This window comes from Cricetulus griseus, chromosome X, assembly GCF_003668045.3.
Source record: "Cricetulus griseus strain 17A/GY chromosome X, alternate assembly CriGri-PICRH-1.0, whole genome shotgun sequence".
NCBI classification, from domain to species: Eukaryota; Metazoa; Chordata; class Mammalia; order Rodentia; family Cricetidae; genus Cricetulus; species Cricetulus griseus.
The window spans coordinates 26,116,186-26,135,155 of NC_048604.1; the positions used below are offsets into that span (position 1 = coordinate 26,116,186).

Consider the following 18,970-nt stretch of genomic DNA (forward strand, 5'->3'; position numbering starts at 1 on the left):
AAGCTTGTGACACTTAGCAGATAGCTGTCTAATATTTAAATGGAGGAATGAGTTCATGGTTGTTTCAGGTCTGTTATTTCTTTAATTTTTCCCACACACTCTCCTCCAGGATGGTTTTCTATTCCTCCAAAGGCATAAAGACATCACTGCGCCCCCCCCCCCATTTATGTATATGTTGCTTAACGTAACTGGTGGTTGAGAGCTAGGCTTATGATTTCTCTGAAGATCACATGTCTGTTGATACTTAGGATAGACAAAAGCCTTTCTAAGATGCTTAAACACAAGAGTGCCTATGCTTTACCACAGCTGTCAGTTGGAAAAAAAAAATCTTTGGATATTGAAGCTTGTTGATTGTTTAGAGTTTCACTGTATGCGAAATAGCTTGTTATGTAAGACATTAATAAAAAAAGTTTTAATCCTTCAGCATGGCTACTTTAAACTTGTACAGTAATTGAGCATACCCCATTCCTCTGCTTTTTTCTCTTTTCTTTTTTTGGTTTTTCGAGACAGGGTTTCTCTGTGTAGCTTTGGAGCCTATCCTGGCACTCTCTCTGGACAAGGCTGGCCTGGAACTCACAGAGATCCGCCTGCCTCCCGAGTGCTGGGATTAAAGGCATGCAACACCAACGCCCGGTGCTTTTTTCTGTTTTTATCTGTGAAACATACAGCCTTTAAAAATGTTCCTGAGGAGGTTCTCCTCTTAAGGAGAGGGCACAAACTTTGAAAATAAGCTGTTATTAGATAGTTTTATCTTACTATATATTTTCATGGTTGATGACTTTACTAGAAATGTCATGTAAATCACTTTTGAACTTATATGTATCTTATCTGTTTCAGGATGCTTTAATTTGGATCCCAATAGAGTTTTGGATGTAATTTTAGAAGTGTTTGAATGCAGGCCAGAACACGATGACTTCTTTATATCTTTATTAGAATCTTACATGAGCATGTGTGAACCGCAAACACTGTGTCATATTCTTGGGTTCAAATTCAAGTTTTACCAGGTAAAAACGTACATATATGTATAGGTTAACTTCATAATTTTCTATGTTTTGTTTGTTTTATTTTTCATTTTCACTATATTATTTGCTAGTTTTAGCTCAAATATTTAGCTGAAGAGATAGAGAAATGGAAAGCTAATGATATGACTTAAGTTATATATGATTATATTATATGACATATTAACAGTTTAAATGATCTGATGAGAAAGTCTGGAGAAAAGCAGAATTAAATTTTGGAGAGACAGGGTCTGATAATACTTGGAAGAGTAATAGCTAGCATGTTGAGACTTTTCTGTGCAGAAATTGTTATGATAAAGCACTAGGGGGACCTTGGCAGATTCCGTGGCAGGTGAGGTTGACGGAGGCAGGGGACAAAAATGTCGGGCAGACAGAGCTTAGTGAGAAGTTATATTAGAAAGGGGAGGTGAAATTTCTAGAGCTCAGTCATGTAAATTGGGATTTAAAGAACAGTGAATGTGGTTTTAGTACATTCAAGTCAGGTATTTCAGGACGCATCAATAAGTTCAGTAAACTTTTGTGAGTTTGTTTTGACATCAAACTTGGACCATTATTTGTTTTTATTGAAAATATTTAACACTAAATAGTCATTTATGTGCTAACATTTAGAATCAAGAAACTTGTTAAATTGAAGACTTATCTATTGTAAAAAAATACAGCAAAACAGGATATTTTTTAACAAATACAAATTAGTTTGGTTATGGTCATAATATGCATCCCAAGTATGGAAACCTTTACTTACAGAAGTTTGTTTTCAGTGTTGCAAAAAAAAACTTAGTATGTTGTCAATGTTTGCTTTTTATTTACATTTGACTTGTATTACTAGTTATTTTACTGAAAATAGTTTAAAGATTGGTTTCAGTGTCTATAATTGTTTTTCTAGACATATAGGCCCTCATAGTTTCTCTGGAATTAACTTTGTCATTTTGTGTTTTCAGTGCAGATTTATTTATCTGAACTGTTTTAAAGGGGAAGTTGGGGTATAATTAGATATACATAGCACAAAATTCAAGACATAAAGGTATAGTGTGTACTTCCACATTTGCCAGTCCTGCCTATCCGCATTGCATGCTCACTGACAACTACTTGAAAAGCAAATATGAAAAAAACAAATCATCCACAATAACAGCTTTACAAGCAGAAATGAAGATGATGTTATATAGTTTAAATCTCACATTCTGTTCAGGTCTCCACTTTTACTCATATTATTATATATTCTGATGTGGATACTTAGTCTCAAAACTTTTTTAAAATTTTACTTAAAAACATTTTTTCATTTGTTTTACATACTGATCACAGCTTCCCTTTCCTCCTCCCTCACCTCTTACCCTCCTCCTATCTACCCGCCTGGCCATCCACTCCTCCCCCATATCCAATCAGAAAGGGGCAGGCCTCCCATAGGCTTGAACATCAAGTTGAGACATGACTAAGCTCCTCCCCTTGTGTCAAGACTGGGTGAACAGGTGTCCAAAAGCCAGCTAAGCACTAAGGGACAGGTCCTAGTCTCACTTCTTGGAGCCTTATAAAGAGACTATGCTACACAACTGTCACATACATTCAGAGGGCCTAGGTCTGTCCCATGCAGGTTGTTCTCTTTGTACTCATCTGAGGATGTTTTAGGATGCTGGCAAAAATCTTTGCCCCACTGTTCAGATGTTTGATTTTTGAAACAGAGAAGAGTGAAGTGTATTAATTAATTTTTATTGATGATTGGTAGAGAAAGGTTTTTAAATTTACTTTATACCCTAAGGAATTTTTTTTTTCTTTCAGGAACCAAGTGGTGAGACTCCTTCGTCTTTATACAGAGTTGCAGCAGTGCTTCTGCAATTTAATCTCATAGATTTAGATGATCTTTACGTACATGTAAGTTGAGTGGTCTGTTAAGAGTATTTGCTTCTGCTTCTCAGGGGTCGGGGAGAGGAGTAGACAACTATGTAGCTCTCAGTGTTGGCTCTAGACTGCTGGGTTTTATTTTTGAAGCTATATAATATATTATTGTTTTGTCTACTTTAAACACTTAGTGGATTCTCTTCTTTGACCAACTATGGAAATTAAATTCCTCTTAGTCACCCTTATAGGTTTAAAGATTGAATCATCACCAGTCCTTAGCTCATGGGAAGAAAAGTCAAGCACTAAGCATTGTAGTGTTAACCTTTATTTTTACATGTGACTTGTAGGAAATAGGGATTGCTTAGATAGTTCTAGGTAAACATTGCTTTTTTTTTTACTTTTAGTATATTAAAAATTCATTGTTTTTACTGTGTAATAATTGACTACTATTGGGATTTTTTGTTGGGTTTAGTATTGTAGTTCATCAAGAGTTGAGGTGCCAGTTTGGGAAGCTGAAGTTTGCAGTGTAATCTTTCATTAGTTTCTGCTTTGGGCTATCTGTTGACTTATATCTGTAGTCTTGGCTGTCTTTGAAATCACATGATAATTTCCTTCCTATTTGTATACCATGGCTAGAGAGCTTGCAATGTCACATTGTGGCATGGGAGAAAAATGCCTCGTATGAACATGTAGTCTGCATTGTGACCTCACAGTAGATAGTGATGACATTCATCTGTGAGTGGGGTGGCTGTTGGAAAGTCTTTTAAACTAGTGTGGTTGAACTCGGATCACAGCAGAGGAGATATTTTCCAGGATGAAATATATCGGTAAAATTGAGGGAGTTTGAAAGCTAGAGATTCAACAGCATTTGAGTTACCTGTGTAAGGAGACACCAAGAACCTGAGAGTGTTTGGAGCCTAGGAGGCATGTGGGAGTAATGAGGATGAGAAGCAGGTTGGAACTAAACCATTGGAAGGCTCCTATCTGCATATATAGTGGATAGTTTGGATTTTTCTCTTGGGATAAGAGCACTATTCAGGATTGAAAGAAAAGTGATTCACAAACTGAAACTATGAATATTAGAAGAGGAAGTATTGGAAGGTCTACAAAATAGATCTGAAATGATAATGAAGTTAAGCACTCAGGCAGGGTCTTGGATTTAAACTCCAGCACCACAAAACAAATAAAAAGGAAAACACCAGAGAGTGTTAGTGATGTTCTAACATTATATGTACCAAACCAATTGAAAATTAGAACATTCAAGTCTCTCCTTTTGGTATATATGTAATACTTAATTTAGCTTGGAATTTGGCTTTTAACAGGTAAATACATAATTTTTCTTTGTTTGGGTAGTACTGAAGTTCAAATACAGGTTCTAGTAATGCTAGACGAACTTTGCTCTCTCCCACTGAGCACACTTCTCCCAATATTTCCAATGGAATAGGTATACATTTTGGCTATATTTATAAATTCAGTGGTAAACATCTCTGTATTATGAATTTAGGACCTTTAGTGTACCAAAGATACAAAGCATTTATTGCTATGTGACTTTAAGATGTCTTCAATATTGAGGTACTAACCTTTTTAAATTATCAGACAATAACTAAGACTTACTTGGAAGGAAAGCATAGATATGAATAAGCGAAACTTCGTATTCATAGATTTACTAATTGGACAATAGTATTTGCTTTTTATATATGTAAGCTATTTATTTGTATTAACTCATGAAATTTTCATGATCTATTTTTAGCTTCTACCAGCTGATAATTCCATTATGGATGAATACAAACGAGAAATTGTGGAAGCTAAGCAAATTGTAAGAAAACTAACAATGGTTGTATTGTCTACTGAAAAACTTGATGAACGAGACAAAGAAAAGGACAAAGATGATGAGAAAGTAGAGAAGGTACATTTAATTAGTCTAGTAAAGTTTACATTGTTTAGAATCACAAAATTTAATTTCTCATGTTAATCACCTCATGGAAGTATAATTTCTTAATTTTGATTATGTTGAAATTTGATTTGGGTAACACTTATGGATATTAATATGAATGGTACCTTTACAAAGATGGCTGCTCTTTTTGTTGTGTAACTGTCAAAATAAAAAAAATCACAAAATATATTGATTTTTATTCTTTCTTTGTATATAATATTCTTCAAATCCCACTGGGATTCTCAATGATGAATGAATTCTAGTGTCTACTGCAGTATAGCATTAAGTCAAAGTAAATTCCAAATTCATAAATTATAATGCCAATGTTTGTGCTAAATGGAAAAATAAAACAACAAAAAAAACCCTGAAATCAAAAGGTCCTATTTTTTCAAGTCACTGAAAATTCAGGCAATTGTTAAATTTCCCAGATATAACTTTTTGGGTGTACATTTATTGTGATATTTAGCTCAAGTTTTAAAAAGAAATATCTGTATTCCAAGTATCATTGTTATACTTGTTCATTTTTAGCCACCTGACAACCAAAAACTTGGTTTGTTGGAAGCCTTGTTAAAGATCGGTGATTGGCAACATGCACAGAGCATCATGGATCAGATGCCTCCATACTATGCAGCTTCACATAAATTAATAGCTCTAGCTATTTGCAAGCTCATTCACGTAACTGTTGAGCCTCTCTACCGAAGGTATGCTACTCCATTTTAAGTGATAAGCTATAAATAGCTTTGGATTACTAAAAAGATCTATGTATTTGTGTCTTTTCTCTTTAAATTTTGCACATCTATTACTATGTTTTCTAAAAATGTAAGAACTATTAACAGGGCATGTCTGCCATGTTTACATGATTGTTCTCCTAATGGCCCTGTGTTCTAGAATGTGTGCTGCAATGTAATATGAAAATTTTAAGTTAAGCTTTTTGAGCTTTTTGCATTTATTGAGAGTGAAAATACCTTTCTTTTTTTAAATTTTTTAAAATTTATTAGTTCAAGTTAGGGAACAAGCTTGTTTCACATGTAAGTCCCTTCTCCCTTTCCCTCTCCCTCTCCCTCCCCTCACCCCCATCCCTCCTCCCCATCCCCAACCTACCCCCCACCCCATCCACCCACCACTCCCCAGGCAGGGTAGGGCCCTCAATGGGGTCTCTGCAAAGTCTACCAAATCTTCCTGGGCCCTTCCCCATGTGTCCAGGGCCAGAGTGTATCCCTTCACGTGGGATGGGCTCTCAAAGTCCCTTCTTTTTTATTTATTTAACTTTATTTTATGTGTATTGGTGTGAAGGTGTCAGATCCCCTGAAACTGAAGTAATAGACAGTTGTGAGCTGCCATGTGGGTGCTGGGAATTGAACCCGGGTCCTCTGAAAGAGCAGCCAGTGCTCTTAACCACTGAGCCATCTCTCCAGCCCCCTCAAAGTCCCTTCTTACACCAGGGAAAAATATACCAGAGGCTCCCTGGAGTGCAGAGGCCTCCTTATTGACATCCATGTTCAGGGGTCTGGATCAGTCTGGTATTGGCCTCCAATTGACAGCATCTAGGGTCGATGGAAAATACCTTTCTTCTGTTTTAAAACTTTTCTTCTTGGGAGGCAGAAAGTTTTCCCCTTTTTATTAGCTTTACAGAAGCATTTCTCTATTCTTGGGTTAATGGCTCTGAGTGAAGGCATTAGCATTCTGACAGTAAGGCTGGTGATTGGGAAATTAAACTAGTGCAGTTGCCAGATTTGTCAATTAGTTCTATAGACATCAACCTATTTGTAGGGAACTTAGGAGCAGTATTGTAGCAGCTCTGGCTTCAGTCTCATAGACTAGAGTCTGTTTTCGGCCTCTCAAAAGCCTCATCCTGCTGACTTGTGTATAGCTACTAGCTGCTGGTTTCATTGCGACCTGGGTTGCAGACAGTGCAGGCCTCTTCTCAGAGGTGGGACACATGCTCAGTATATGAGAACTCTGAACATGCTGGCCTTTCTAGTATTGTACTTTGATTGTACAGTTATCTTACCTATTACCACTTCCTCATACTTAGTGTAGTAGAGCCCAGATTGAGAAATGTTTGATTTCATCTTGTCATACATCTGAGGCCCATCCCTTACTCTTCATTCCTATAAACACTTGAACTCATATGTTAAATGTTACTTGAGAGCGACATTGAGAGTTCCTTTATTTAAGTTGTTATTTTGAAACATTCTTTCTGAGCTTTGCTTTTAAACTTGTTGAATTTGTTGTTATTTTTTTTGCCACTTGAGAATTACTTACTATAATAAAGTTAGTGGTGATTAGAATAAATATAAGAATAAGAAACTGACTGTGTTAAGACATTAGGCATCAATAGTACATAGTTTTCTAAATCGTGCTTCTTTTTTATAGAGTTGGTGTTCCTAAAGGTGCTAAAGGCTCACCCATTAGTGCTTTGCAAAACAAGAGAGCACCAAAGCAAGTAGAGACCTTTGAAGATTTGAGGAGGGATGTATTCAACATGTTCTGTTACCTTGGCCCTCACCTTTCTCACGACCCCATTTTATTTGCAAAAGTCGTGCGCATAGGCAAGTCATTTATGAAGGAGGTCAGTAAGATTTTTCTTCCTAATAGGAAATTCAAATTTGAAATGAAAGTGTTCTGAATATATTTGTTTTGATGAGTATTTCTAAAAGCAAAAACAGAGCAAACATGATTTAAGCAAAGTTGTGTTGAGTAAACTCAGTTTATGGAAAGTCCATTGTGTCCCAGTGGTGACTGTGTTTTACAAGCCCAGATCTAGGTAGATGATTCATCAAATACCTGCCTTAGGAGAATCCATATTGTGAATTGTGTTACAACTAGTGCTTCCTTACTACTCTTTCCCCTTACCTATTTCCTTGTGTTTTCTGCATGCACTTTGAATCACTAGTATTAGTTGTTTGGAGTCTTTCCATCCTCAAACTACTCAGGGTTCTTATTTCTGTTTTTACTTATTTTTGGTGACAGGGTTGAACTTGGTATTTTGTGTGTTTTAAGTATGTACGTGTTCCCAGCTTATCATTTCTTCTTCTTCTTCTTTTTTTTTTGGTTTTTTGAGACAGTGTTTCTCTGTGTAGCTTTGGAGCCTGTCTATCCTGGCATTTGCTCTGTAAACCATGGCCTCGAACTCACAGAGATCTGCCTGCCTCTGCCTCCCAAGTGCTGGGACTAAAGGGGCACGCCATCAATGCTCGGCCATTTTTTAAAGATTTATTTATTATGTATAGAGTGTTCTGTCTGCATGTATCCCTGCACACCATAAGAGGGCACCAGATCTCATTATAGATGGTTGTGAGTCATCATGTGGTTGCTGGGAATTGAACTCAAGTTCTCTTGAAGAACAGTCAGTGCTCTTAACCTCTAAGCCACCTCTCCAGCCCCCATTTATTCTTTTTAAGTAAAGTTTTTATTGAAATAAATTATATATACTAAAACTAAACACCCATGTGTCCACCACTTAAACCACAAAATTGAATATTATTAGCAATGCCCATACCTTATTCATAAAACAGACTATTTAAAAAACATACATGGTATAGAATATGCATATGACATGTGTCGCCAGTCTTTAAAATGCTTAATTTTTTGACTTGATTAATGTCTGTCTGTCTGTTACCCAATGCCATAATCACCACAAGTAATCAATAGACTATTTTCATCACACATACTGTTTGTTACCTTTTGCTACCTTATTTAAGTTAGTTTCTCCTCTGTGTTGCTGGTTTCTGTCATTATACTTTTGCTTTTTCTATGATTTCATGGAAATAATTATATGTTCTCTTCTGATTTTTTTTGAAATTCATCATTTGAGTTATTACATGTGTCAGTAGTCCTTTTGATAAGTAATATTTCATTATATGGAAACATAGTTACTGATATATTTACCAGGTGATGGATATTTAAGTTATTTCTGGTTGGGGCTGTTATAAAGCTGCTTTAAATATCTATACTTTTGGGAAGCATGTTTCTGCATTGCCAGAAGTGAGATTTGTTAGTGAAATAAATAAGTATATGTTTAACTATAAGAAATTGCAAAATTGCTGAATGTGGTGATGCATACTTTTTTTTTCTTTTTTTCTGTTTTTTTAAGATGTATTTACTTATTATGTATACAGTGTTCTGTCTGCCTATGGGCCAGAAGAGGACACGAGATCTCATTATAGATGGTTGTGAGCATTATGGGGTTGCTGGGAATTGAACTCAGCACATCTGGAAGAGCAGTCAGTGCTCTTAGCCTCTGAGCCATCTCTCCACCCCCTGGTGGTGCACACTTTTAATTCCAGAACTAAAGGAAAAAGATGCAGGAAGATCTCTATAAGATTTTGAGGTTAGCCAGGTTTATATTATAGCAAGCTCTGGCCAGCCAAGGCTACATAGTGAAACCGTCTCTTAAAGAAAGAAAGAAAAAAAAAAACTGACAGTGTCTATGTATTTAACATCTCTGAGAGCAAATATTTGGGACTTCTAGATGTTTCATAGCCTCACTGGTACATGGTATTATAATACTTAATTTAATTACAGGTTACATAAGCTTTGATCACTTGGTAAGTTCCTCACCACAAGATTGCTCTCTACTCTACAGTTACTATTTCTCCCTTTGTAGCTAATATGGGAGATACTTTGAGACTATGTAAATAGCCTATTTCTCATCATATTTTCACTTACCCAATACTGTTGCATTTGAAAAATATTAATGTTCTTATCTCTTATTGCAAGAATTTTTTAAAAAGTGTAATGTATACCACTCTTACATATAAAGATACATATGTAAGTATTGGTACAAAGATACATACTTACTAGACTCGTCATGCTCTCTCTTCCCCATTTTCTATGGGAGCGAGCAATTCTGTTGCTGGCTCTGTTGTGCCAGCTCCATTCTATTCCTATCTTTCATTAATTTTTTTAAGTTAGTGTGCAAAATAATGAGTTCCATTATGACATTTTATACAAATATATCACTTTACCTTGTTCATTCATACCCCATCCGCTTCTCTCCTCACCTTCTACCTTCCCACCTTGATGGTCTCATGGCTCTTGCCTGGAGTCCATTCTTTTCTTCATAGAAGGATAAGGGAAAAGAAAGATAACCATTTTGACCATTCAGGACCTATGGGCGAGAAATGTGTGTCTTGTCATTACTAGAGTTGTGGTAGGAAAATTAGGAAAATGAATCCCGCCCCCCAGTAGTATGAAGTAGAATTTTGGTATGTTTTTGCTCACTAGAATATTTTATCAGCCTGGTGCAGTGTATGCATGTAGTTGCAGCATTTGGGATGCAGAGGCAGGAGACTATTTAAACCCAGGCATTTGCGAATCACCTGGGCAACATACTGAGGCCTTATTTTCCAGAAAACATAGCAAAACATGAATTAGCCCAAAGGAAACAGAGCTTTATGATCACATCAATATGTTCTGTATTGTAGATTTAAAAGGCTTTTACCGGGATCCAATCAGAATTCATAAAATTGCTTTTAAATAGTGAATAGGATGTTAGTTCCAAGCAGTGTATTTGCAGTTAAATTTATTTAACAAATATTATTTGTATATTGAGGCTGTTATACAACTCCTATTTTGGAAGCAGCTTATATACTTAGAAAAGAAATAACCTAATGATCATGTAATCTATACTTGATGCTGCTGGTCTAAAGACTAAATTGTTGGCTAGGCGTTGGTGGCGCACGCCTTTAATTCCAGCACTGGGGAGGCAGAGGCAGACGGATCTCTGTGAGTTCAAAGCCAGCCCAGTCTGCCCAGGCTTGCCTCTGCCTCCTGCCTGCTGGGATTAAAGGCGTGCACCACCACCGCCTGGATGCTTTTTTTTTTTTTTCAAGACCAGTAATGTTTGGTTTTACCCTAGGTCCCTGAGATGTTTAGTGTCAGGTTCTTGGTCACTGAAGCAGTGTTGAGTATGGGTTCCAGAGACCAGAATATAGGGGCGGAGGCTCTAGATAGGCATCAGCTTGACTTCTCCATGTTCAGTGAGTTCTGTAGGTACTGTCTTCACCAATGAGGCCTTGCCATCAGTTTTTGGAAAGTAACCTATTGTCTTGGCAACAGCCTGGGTTGTTTGGTGATTTCCATGGGTGGGATCCCTTTGTCCAACAACTCAATTAGATGTACCCCAATCCCAATACTGGAAGATTCATTTGGTGATAAGAGATGGCCAGTTGGGGCTCTGTCTCTCCTATTATTTGATTTCGTTTAGATCACCTTCATATATTTTTATTTTAGGAAGCTTTGAAGTAGTGGGTTTCCATACTACCCCTCAAATGGCCCTAATTTTAGCTGTCTCTCTCCATATTCCCTCTCTCATTCCCCCTTCCTACCCAGTCCTCACTTAACCTTCCTATTCTATTTCTGTTTCCTAATGAGATCTGTTTCTAGTCCCTTACTCTATAGCCACCCTCTGTAGTTTGGATGTCATTGATTAATAATCACATATAAAGCAAATACATGCCATATTTGTCTTTCTGGGTGTGGGATACATCACTCAGGATGATTTTTTCCTAGTTCCATCCATTTACCTGCAAACTTCATTATTTCATGTTTTTAACAGCTGAGAAATACTTCATTATGTAAATGTACCACGTATTCTTTATTCATGTGTTGAAGGACATCGAGGTGGTTTCTGGCTATTAAGAATATAGTAACAATGAAGATGGTTGAGCAGATATTTTTTGTGCTAGGATGAAGTGTCCTTTGCATATATGCCCACGAGTGGCAGAACTGATCTTGAGGTAGTTCAACTCCCTCTTCTTGTTGTCCCCATGCTCCTTGGTTTTTGCTTCCCTTCTGAGAAGCAAACTTTTATTCCATTTATTTTGTGTGTGTGTGTGTGTGTGTGTGTATACATACATTCCACAGCGCTATGTGGAGGTCAGAGGACAACTTGTAGCTAGTTCTCCTTCTACCATGTGGGTCTCATGGATCACACTCAGATCCATGTCAGCTTTGAAGACAAGCATCTTTACCTGATGAACCATCTTATCAGCCCAAGAATATTTAAAAACAACTAAACCTTTCATTATAGTTGTTTTCCACATAGACCCTTGTGATTGGTACCGCTTCTTCTGCCTCCTAGTGTACTTTCACTGTTATACTTTGTATACAAATCATCTGAGGAACTCTGAAGTTAGAGACATTTTAGACCTTTGGCTGAGTTTCTTGCACTGATGTCTATGTAGCATGTGTATGCAGTGCTCACAGAGGCCACAACAAAGCATTAGGTTTCTTGCTGAGATGTGTACAACTACACATGCTAGAGCCCTGCTTTTCAATGAGACTGGTCAGGGAAGCACTACTGAGATGTTTATATTTGTATTGCCATTTATAATAGTTGGTTTGAACTAAGATCATCTTATTTTCTTCATTCATATGACAAGTATTCAGTCATATTTAGGAAATGAATTACAGATCAAACTTTATGTGCCTTTTTCGTGCAGCATAAAGTTGTTGAGGGGAGCGGGGTTGCAGGGAGCCTTGTCCTTCTTGGCCACAGCCTTCTTGATGAACTTGAGCGAGCACTTGCCCTTGAACACCTTGAGCAGCCTCCCGATGCACTACTTGTAGGGCATGAAGCTGCATACCTCTTGAATCATATCCTGCATGAACTTCTGCTTGCTGAGGTGCCCGCAGTGCTGGCTGTGCCTCCGCTTGCAGACGCGCTGTGTTGTATTGAACCCTTTTCACCTACAGGGCTCATTTGTTACTGTTGCTTCCTAGGATTACTTGCCTGCACTTGAATATTGTCTGCTTTTGGGGAAAGCCAAAGTAAAATGACTGCATGCTGTAATTTGTTCAAAAGTTAGATGTACATGATATTTATTGTTTTATAATGGGAACTATTTATATATAACAGTTTCCAGCACTGGAAAAAAAATGAAAGAATTTCCAAGTGTAACCTCCCACTCCTATAACTCTGTGAGTTGTATTTTTAAACTCCAAATTAATATTCTTATTTCATTTTGATATTTAGCTTTAAACTTAAAATCCTACCTTCCTCTACTCCTGAGTGCTTGGATTCCAGGCATGTGCCACTACCCTCAGAAGTTCTAAATTATTTTTGTTTAATTTTTACTTGATTATTTAAAAATATCATGGATTTATGTGTATGGGTGTTTTGCCTCCACATTGTGTCTACGTAGCTTATGTGTACAGTATCTGTGGAGTCCAGCAGAGGGTGTTGGATTCATTGGAACTAGAGTTATAGATAGTTGCTAACTGCCTCTTGGGTGCTGATAATCAGACCTGGATCCTCTAGAAGAGCAATCTGTGATCTTAACTGCTGTACCATCTTTCTAGTACAGTTCTAAATTATTTTAATGGGGACTATATTGGATTGTTTCTAACAAAAAGGTTTTTCATAGAGTACTTTTGAGGTATATATGTGTAGTTTTTAATCTAATATGCCATACCTACTAGGTACTCAATAATTGGCATTTAATAAACAATATGAAGAATATGTAAGTAAAAATAGAGCCATAATTTTTACAGACATCCTAGTCACAAATCTGAAGTGTTTTCATCAGAGGTAATATACAGTCCTAAGTATCATTTGAAAAAATATTCAAGGGTTAAAAGCACTAAATTAGGTCCTTAGTCATAGGAAGCTATTTGTTTAGTTTTATCTATAATTCCCTCTATTTCTCAACTCTCTCAACGCCTGTCTTGATAATTGCCTATCTTATTTTTTTTAATTCTTAATTTTTTGGGTGCTGAATATTGCTATAGTGCCATCATCTGCTCTTCCTTTATAGAGTGATGTTGGAACCTCAGTTCTTTTTGATGATGGCCTTTCTAAACCTAGTTGAGTGTTCTGTCTTACTCAAATTCTAAACTCAAATGCTGAAAGCACTTCAAGATCATGTAGCTTTAAGAGTTGTCACCTCAAAGATAGGAACTGTGTCCTTTTCAAAATCTAAGTGCATGACACTCAGTAAATAGCTGCACCTTGTACCCACTTCCTTATGTCTCCTGTTTCAGCCAGCATGCTGTTCACTGCAGCATAGAGTATTGTATGGGTAATATTTTATGTTACCCCTAATCCAAAAATAGAGTAAACTAGAAGAAAAAGAACAGATAAATGGAGTGTTGTCTTAATTAGGGTTTTTTTCTTAATTGCTGTGAAGAGACATCATGACCATGGCAACTCACTTACAGTTTCAGAAGTTCAGTCCATTGTCATCAGGATGGGGAGCATGGTGGCTGGCAGGCAGACCTGATGCTGGAGCTGAGAGTCGTTGCCTCTTGATAGGCAGGTAACAGGAAGTCAGTTGACTGTCACACTGAGGGAAGCTCGAGTACAAGAGATCTCAAAGCTCACCCTGACAGTGACACATTTCCTTCAACAAGGCCACACTTCCTAATAGTGCCACTCCCTTTGGGGACCATTTTCTTTCAAACAACCACAGTGTGTTTATCTTCTTTTAAAAAATTACTTTAATTTACATGTACCTCCTGATTTATTTCCATTTAATCCTTGCTGTAATGAGCTTTTAATAGGAATGTTTACTACTCTTCTAGATAGCTTTGTTTTGTTTCCCATATTTTTAAAAATTTTCCTGCTTATGAAATATTAACAATCGGCATATGGACATTAGACACTCACATGAGTTACTCAGGGAAGTAAATGAGCTAAGTTACTATGAAAATATTCTAATTCTTTGGAATAAAACATTTTATTTCTACAAAATAAAACTATGTAGTTTTATTAGGTTTGTTTAAATCACAGTATGGTAGGAAAAGGGGTAGCCTAATATCCTTAAACTGTAATAAGCTATAATCCTAGTTTTTTCAATTATGGCCTATCCTTATTTCTGCCTCGTTCTAGATACACAATGTGTTATCTAAATTACCAGTCCTCTACTGCAAAGAAAACAGCAATAGCTATTTAGTTTTGTTTCTGACAGGCCACTGCTCTATAATTGAATTGTAGGTGGAGTTTTCTGTCCTGACTGCCAGTTCCCAAATAAACAACATAGAGACTTATTACTAATTATAAAAGCTTGGCCAAACTTGGGCTTGTTCCTAACTAGCACTTATAACTTAAGTTCACGCATATTTTTTATTAATCTGTGTTCTACCATGTGGCTTTTACCTCTATCCCATTTTGTGTGTCTGACTGGTTCCACATCTATTGAGCTTCTCCTTGAGACTCTGCCCTTCTTCAAAGGTTAGCCTGGACTACAAAGAGAATTGGAAACCAGCCAGTGTTAAATGAGACCATGTCTCATAGACACACACATAAAAATAAAGGAACAAACTCTCCTCAGATTTATACTTAAAATTCGTGGATTTAAAATTATTTAGAGGTTAAAAAATATACATGAAAATTTAAAATGCTTATTAGTAATATGTCGTATTTCAAATATACATGTTCGTAAAAGGCAAACAACTAAGTATGTAATTTAATTTTTAAAATTATAAACTAGGGAAACAATTTTTAAACATTTTATTACTTTAAATTTTAGTTTCAGTCTGATGGAAGCAAACAAGAAGATAAAGAAAAAACGGTAAGAGACTTAAAATATTAAATATTGGATGTATTTGTCAGAATGTAGCATGCTGAGTATTTTACTGTGAAGGTTTAACTATCATCAGAAATGATTATTTTATACTTTATGTGCTCAGTATAGTATTTGGCAGCTTAAATTTTCTTTTAAAACTAATATCCTCCTTTTGAAGATTACCATACTATATAAGGAAAAAAGGTTAAGTCTTTCATTACCTTGCTGCTTCCTTTGCATCTTTTACCACATTCACTGTCCTGGATGGAGAAAAGACAATGATAGGGTGGGGAATTATATTTATATATATTTTTAAATATATATATGAGAATTCCTTTAAGACTGCTCTTCCCATTGGGGGGGTGGGATATACTGAAATAAGCCTCTTAATGACATATTTTGTTCTTGCTTTCTTCTTAGGAAGTTATCCTTAGCTGTTTGCTTAGCATTACTGACCAGGTATTACTTCCATCTCTTTCTTTGATGGACTGCAATGCTTGCATGTCTGAGGAACTATGGGGAATGTTTAAGACATTTCCCTATCAACATAGGTAAGTACTTATTCACATTGTTAACTCCTGTTCATTAATTCTAGCACATTAACTTTTAAGCACTTAATGTTTTCTAATTTTTCATTTCATTTTTTTAAAGATACCGTCTGTATGGCCAGTGGAAGAATGAAACTTATAATGGCCACCCACTTTTAGTAAAAGTTAAAGCTCAAACAATAGACAGAGCTAAGTATATCATGAAGTAAGTTTTATTGTTTTTATATTAATCCTAATTATGCCTGGATATAATTTACTTTGTTTCAGCTATCTTGTTTAGAGTCTTAATTTTGAGAAGTCTTATACATATTTGTTAAAGGTATAGCTAATTATGTATTGCATCTAGAATGACTTAATTTTTATGTTAGCTCATTTTGATTACAAGTTAATATTTTTGTGTTTTAGATTCATGTGTCTATGTATGTGGGTGTACACATGCCATGGTATGCATGCGCAGGTTAGGGACTAACAGGTAGGAGTGAGTTCTCTACTTACTCCATGTGTGTGCCCTGAAAGTCAGACTGCTCATAAGAGTGATATTAATTCTACTTTCTTATACATTATTTTAATCTTATGAAAATTGCACGCTTTATGCTAGCATTATTCTAGATACTAAATACACTTCTGTTTGTTTTCAACAAGGATTTTGTCAGTTGTCCAGCTTTTTATAAATCCAGTTATGGTTATTCTAATTAAAAGTCATGTATTCTTTGGTTTCATTTGGTACAATAGTTTGTAATGATACTGTGTTTGCCCAGTGCTGTTGTCTCTGTACATTGTCTACTGGGAAAACAGGCATGTGCATGGTCACAGTTTGGCTTATTGGTTGTTGTTATGTAGACTATATATAATGGTGTAGGGAGATAAACAAGAGAAGAAAATATCTAATTATTTAATGGGGAAGAAGTTATTGTAGGAAGTAGTTGCTGGAGAGGCTGTTAGGTTTGGTGAACTTGAAAGAATTTTGACTTTAAGCCTACAGCATGGAGATGTGAGGGATACTCATTGCTCTGCTATATATCCTACCTTATTTCCTCATGATTACACTTACAGCTGTACTGAGCCTACTTGTTTACCCGAATGTACCATACTCTTCGTAGCCTTACTTCCTCTGTCTATTTTTTGTTTCCTTTATTTGTATAAGTTTTCCTTAGCATGCCTTTTCCTTTCTATCTGTGATTCATTCTTAGAAAGTGAGCTCAAGCGTCAGCGCTCTGAAGCCTTCCCCAGAACATACTGCCAAACAAAGTTGATTTGTATCACCAGTACACTTTAGGCAAATTATGCTAGCATTCTACTTGGGCACATTACTATGATAGTTTTCCTTTTTGTAATTATATAAAATTCTTGAAAATTATATGGCCATATGGTTTTAATTTCAGTAAATGAATGAGTATACAGATTTTATATGCAAGTATTACAACATTTATCTTTCTATGCCTAGCTTAGTTCAGTTACCACAGTGTTCCTCAGTTTTGTCCATGTTGTGATAGACAGGATTTTCTCCCTTTTTAAAGTGAGAAAGGTGGTTATCAGGCACTAGCAGAGAAGTATTGGGGGGAAAGAGATTTGAATGAAAGGAGAAATGTTGCTCAAAGGAATCAAGATTTCACTTATATGTAAGAAGTAAATATTAGTTATATATTGTATTGTGTGGTAACCAGTTAATAACAGTATTGTATATTTCAAAATTTCTGAAAGAATAGTTTTAAGACTCACGCCACAATGAAAAAGGTAACTTTTTGAGGCAATAAAATGATAATTAGCTTGACAGATTCATTTTATAATGCCGATATAGATTAAAAGCATCACATTGTGCCCATATAAAAATATATACATTTTTAAAAAGATTTGATTTATTTATTTATTATGTATACAGTCTTCTGCCTGCATGCCAACAGAGGGCACCAGATCCCATTACAGATGGTTGTGAGCCACCATGTGGTTGCTGCGAATTGAACTCCGGGCTTCTGGAAGAACAGTCAGTGCTCTTAACCGCTGAGCCATCTCTCCAGCCCAAAATATATACATTTTAAAGGTGTACAGTAAAATGTATCTCATTTTTCTACACACATTCAATTCTTTCCAAAAGGAGAATAGTAAAGTAACCAGTATTTAGATTCTTATTTATCCTTCCAGATATTTTTATGTATATTCAAGGCAATATGAATATATTATTTGCACTTTTCATATTGTTGCTTGGATATAAGTACCATTCTCAAATTTGTTAGCTTTTTAAAAAGAAAATTGTCAGGAGTAGTGGTATACTCCTGTATTCCCCGTACTTGGGATTCTGAGGCAGGAGTTTGATCCCTGCCTTTATTACCTACTGAGGTGAGACTGTGCCAGAAAAACCAACAAACAAAAAAATAACATGAACATTTTAAAAGCATGACTTTAAATTTGAGTCTTTAGTTTGGCCAGGCTTGGGAGCAAGAACTGCTCTCATATTTGTATTCCTAATGTTAGTGCTGTATCATAGTAAGCATTAATATGAATGAATGCATACATGAATACAAATATTTAGTGTAGAACAATATGTGTAGAATTTTTAATATACTTGGATTTTTGTTACATTTTAGCTGTAACTGTTTCACCAGACTTTATGAGTTTGCTGCTTAAACTTTTTACATTGAGAGTGGAATATACTAATATATTATTTTTGTAATTTTATAAGTTTTCAAATTATTCATTCTTCAAATGCTCATTGGTTGTGTTTTATGTGCATTAAACTCTGGCAGCTTGAAGGTAGGACACCATCAAGAAAGTATTTCTTTAGTTTTACTTATTTTTCCCTTTAGGATAGTGAAGACAGAGGGAATAGAATAAAAAGTAGTGTATGTGAGTAGGTAGAGTGTAAAAATTGGCAAGTAGAACCACCCAAAAGCAGCATTAGAAGTAGGGAAAGGTCGGACTGTGTGAAGGCAGAAGAGAATGTGGTCTCAATTTAATACCAATAGTCTCTCTTCTCCGTTGGCAGGAAACAAGATGGGGAATAAGCTGATGATGACATAGTTTAATTATTGGATTTTTTAAATCACTCTTGTAGCAGTTTCTGCTTTTATTATGTAATCATCTCAGAAAAGCTTCAGAATTTTTTTTAGATTTTATTTATTTATTATGTATACA

General features: G+C 35.9%; 1 protein-coding gene across 7 annotated transcripts in view; it reads left to right on the forward strand.

Moving 5' to 3' along the window:
* Positions 1–18,970, forward strand: part of Thoc2 (THO complex 2) — a 102,433-nt gene that overhangs the window by 36,954 nt on the left and 46,509 nt on the right. For all 7 annotated transcript variants that reach the window (XM_027433499.2, XM_027433500.2, XM_027433502.2 and 4 more), the window contains exons 8-15: positions 838–1,004; positions 2,790–2,882; positions 4,600–4,755; positions 5,311–5,483; positions 7,159–7,354; positions 15,258–15,299; positions 15,714–15,844; positions 15,945–16,046. In XM_027433499.2, the coding sequence (XP_027289300.1) occupies positions 838–1,004; positions 2,790–2,882; positions 4,600–4,755; positions 5,311–5,483; positions 7,159–7,354; positions 15,258–15,299; positions 15,714–15,844; positions 15,945–16,046 (1,060 nt within the window). The remainder of the gene's footprint in view (positions 1–837; positions 1,005–2,789; positions 2,883–4,599; positions 4,756–5,310; positions 5,484–7,158; positions 7,355–15,257; positions 15,300–15,713; positions 15,845–15,944; positions 16,047–18,970) is intronic.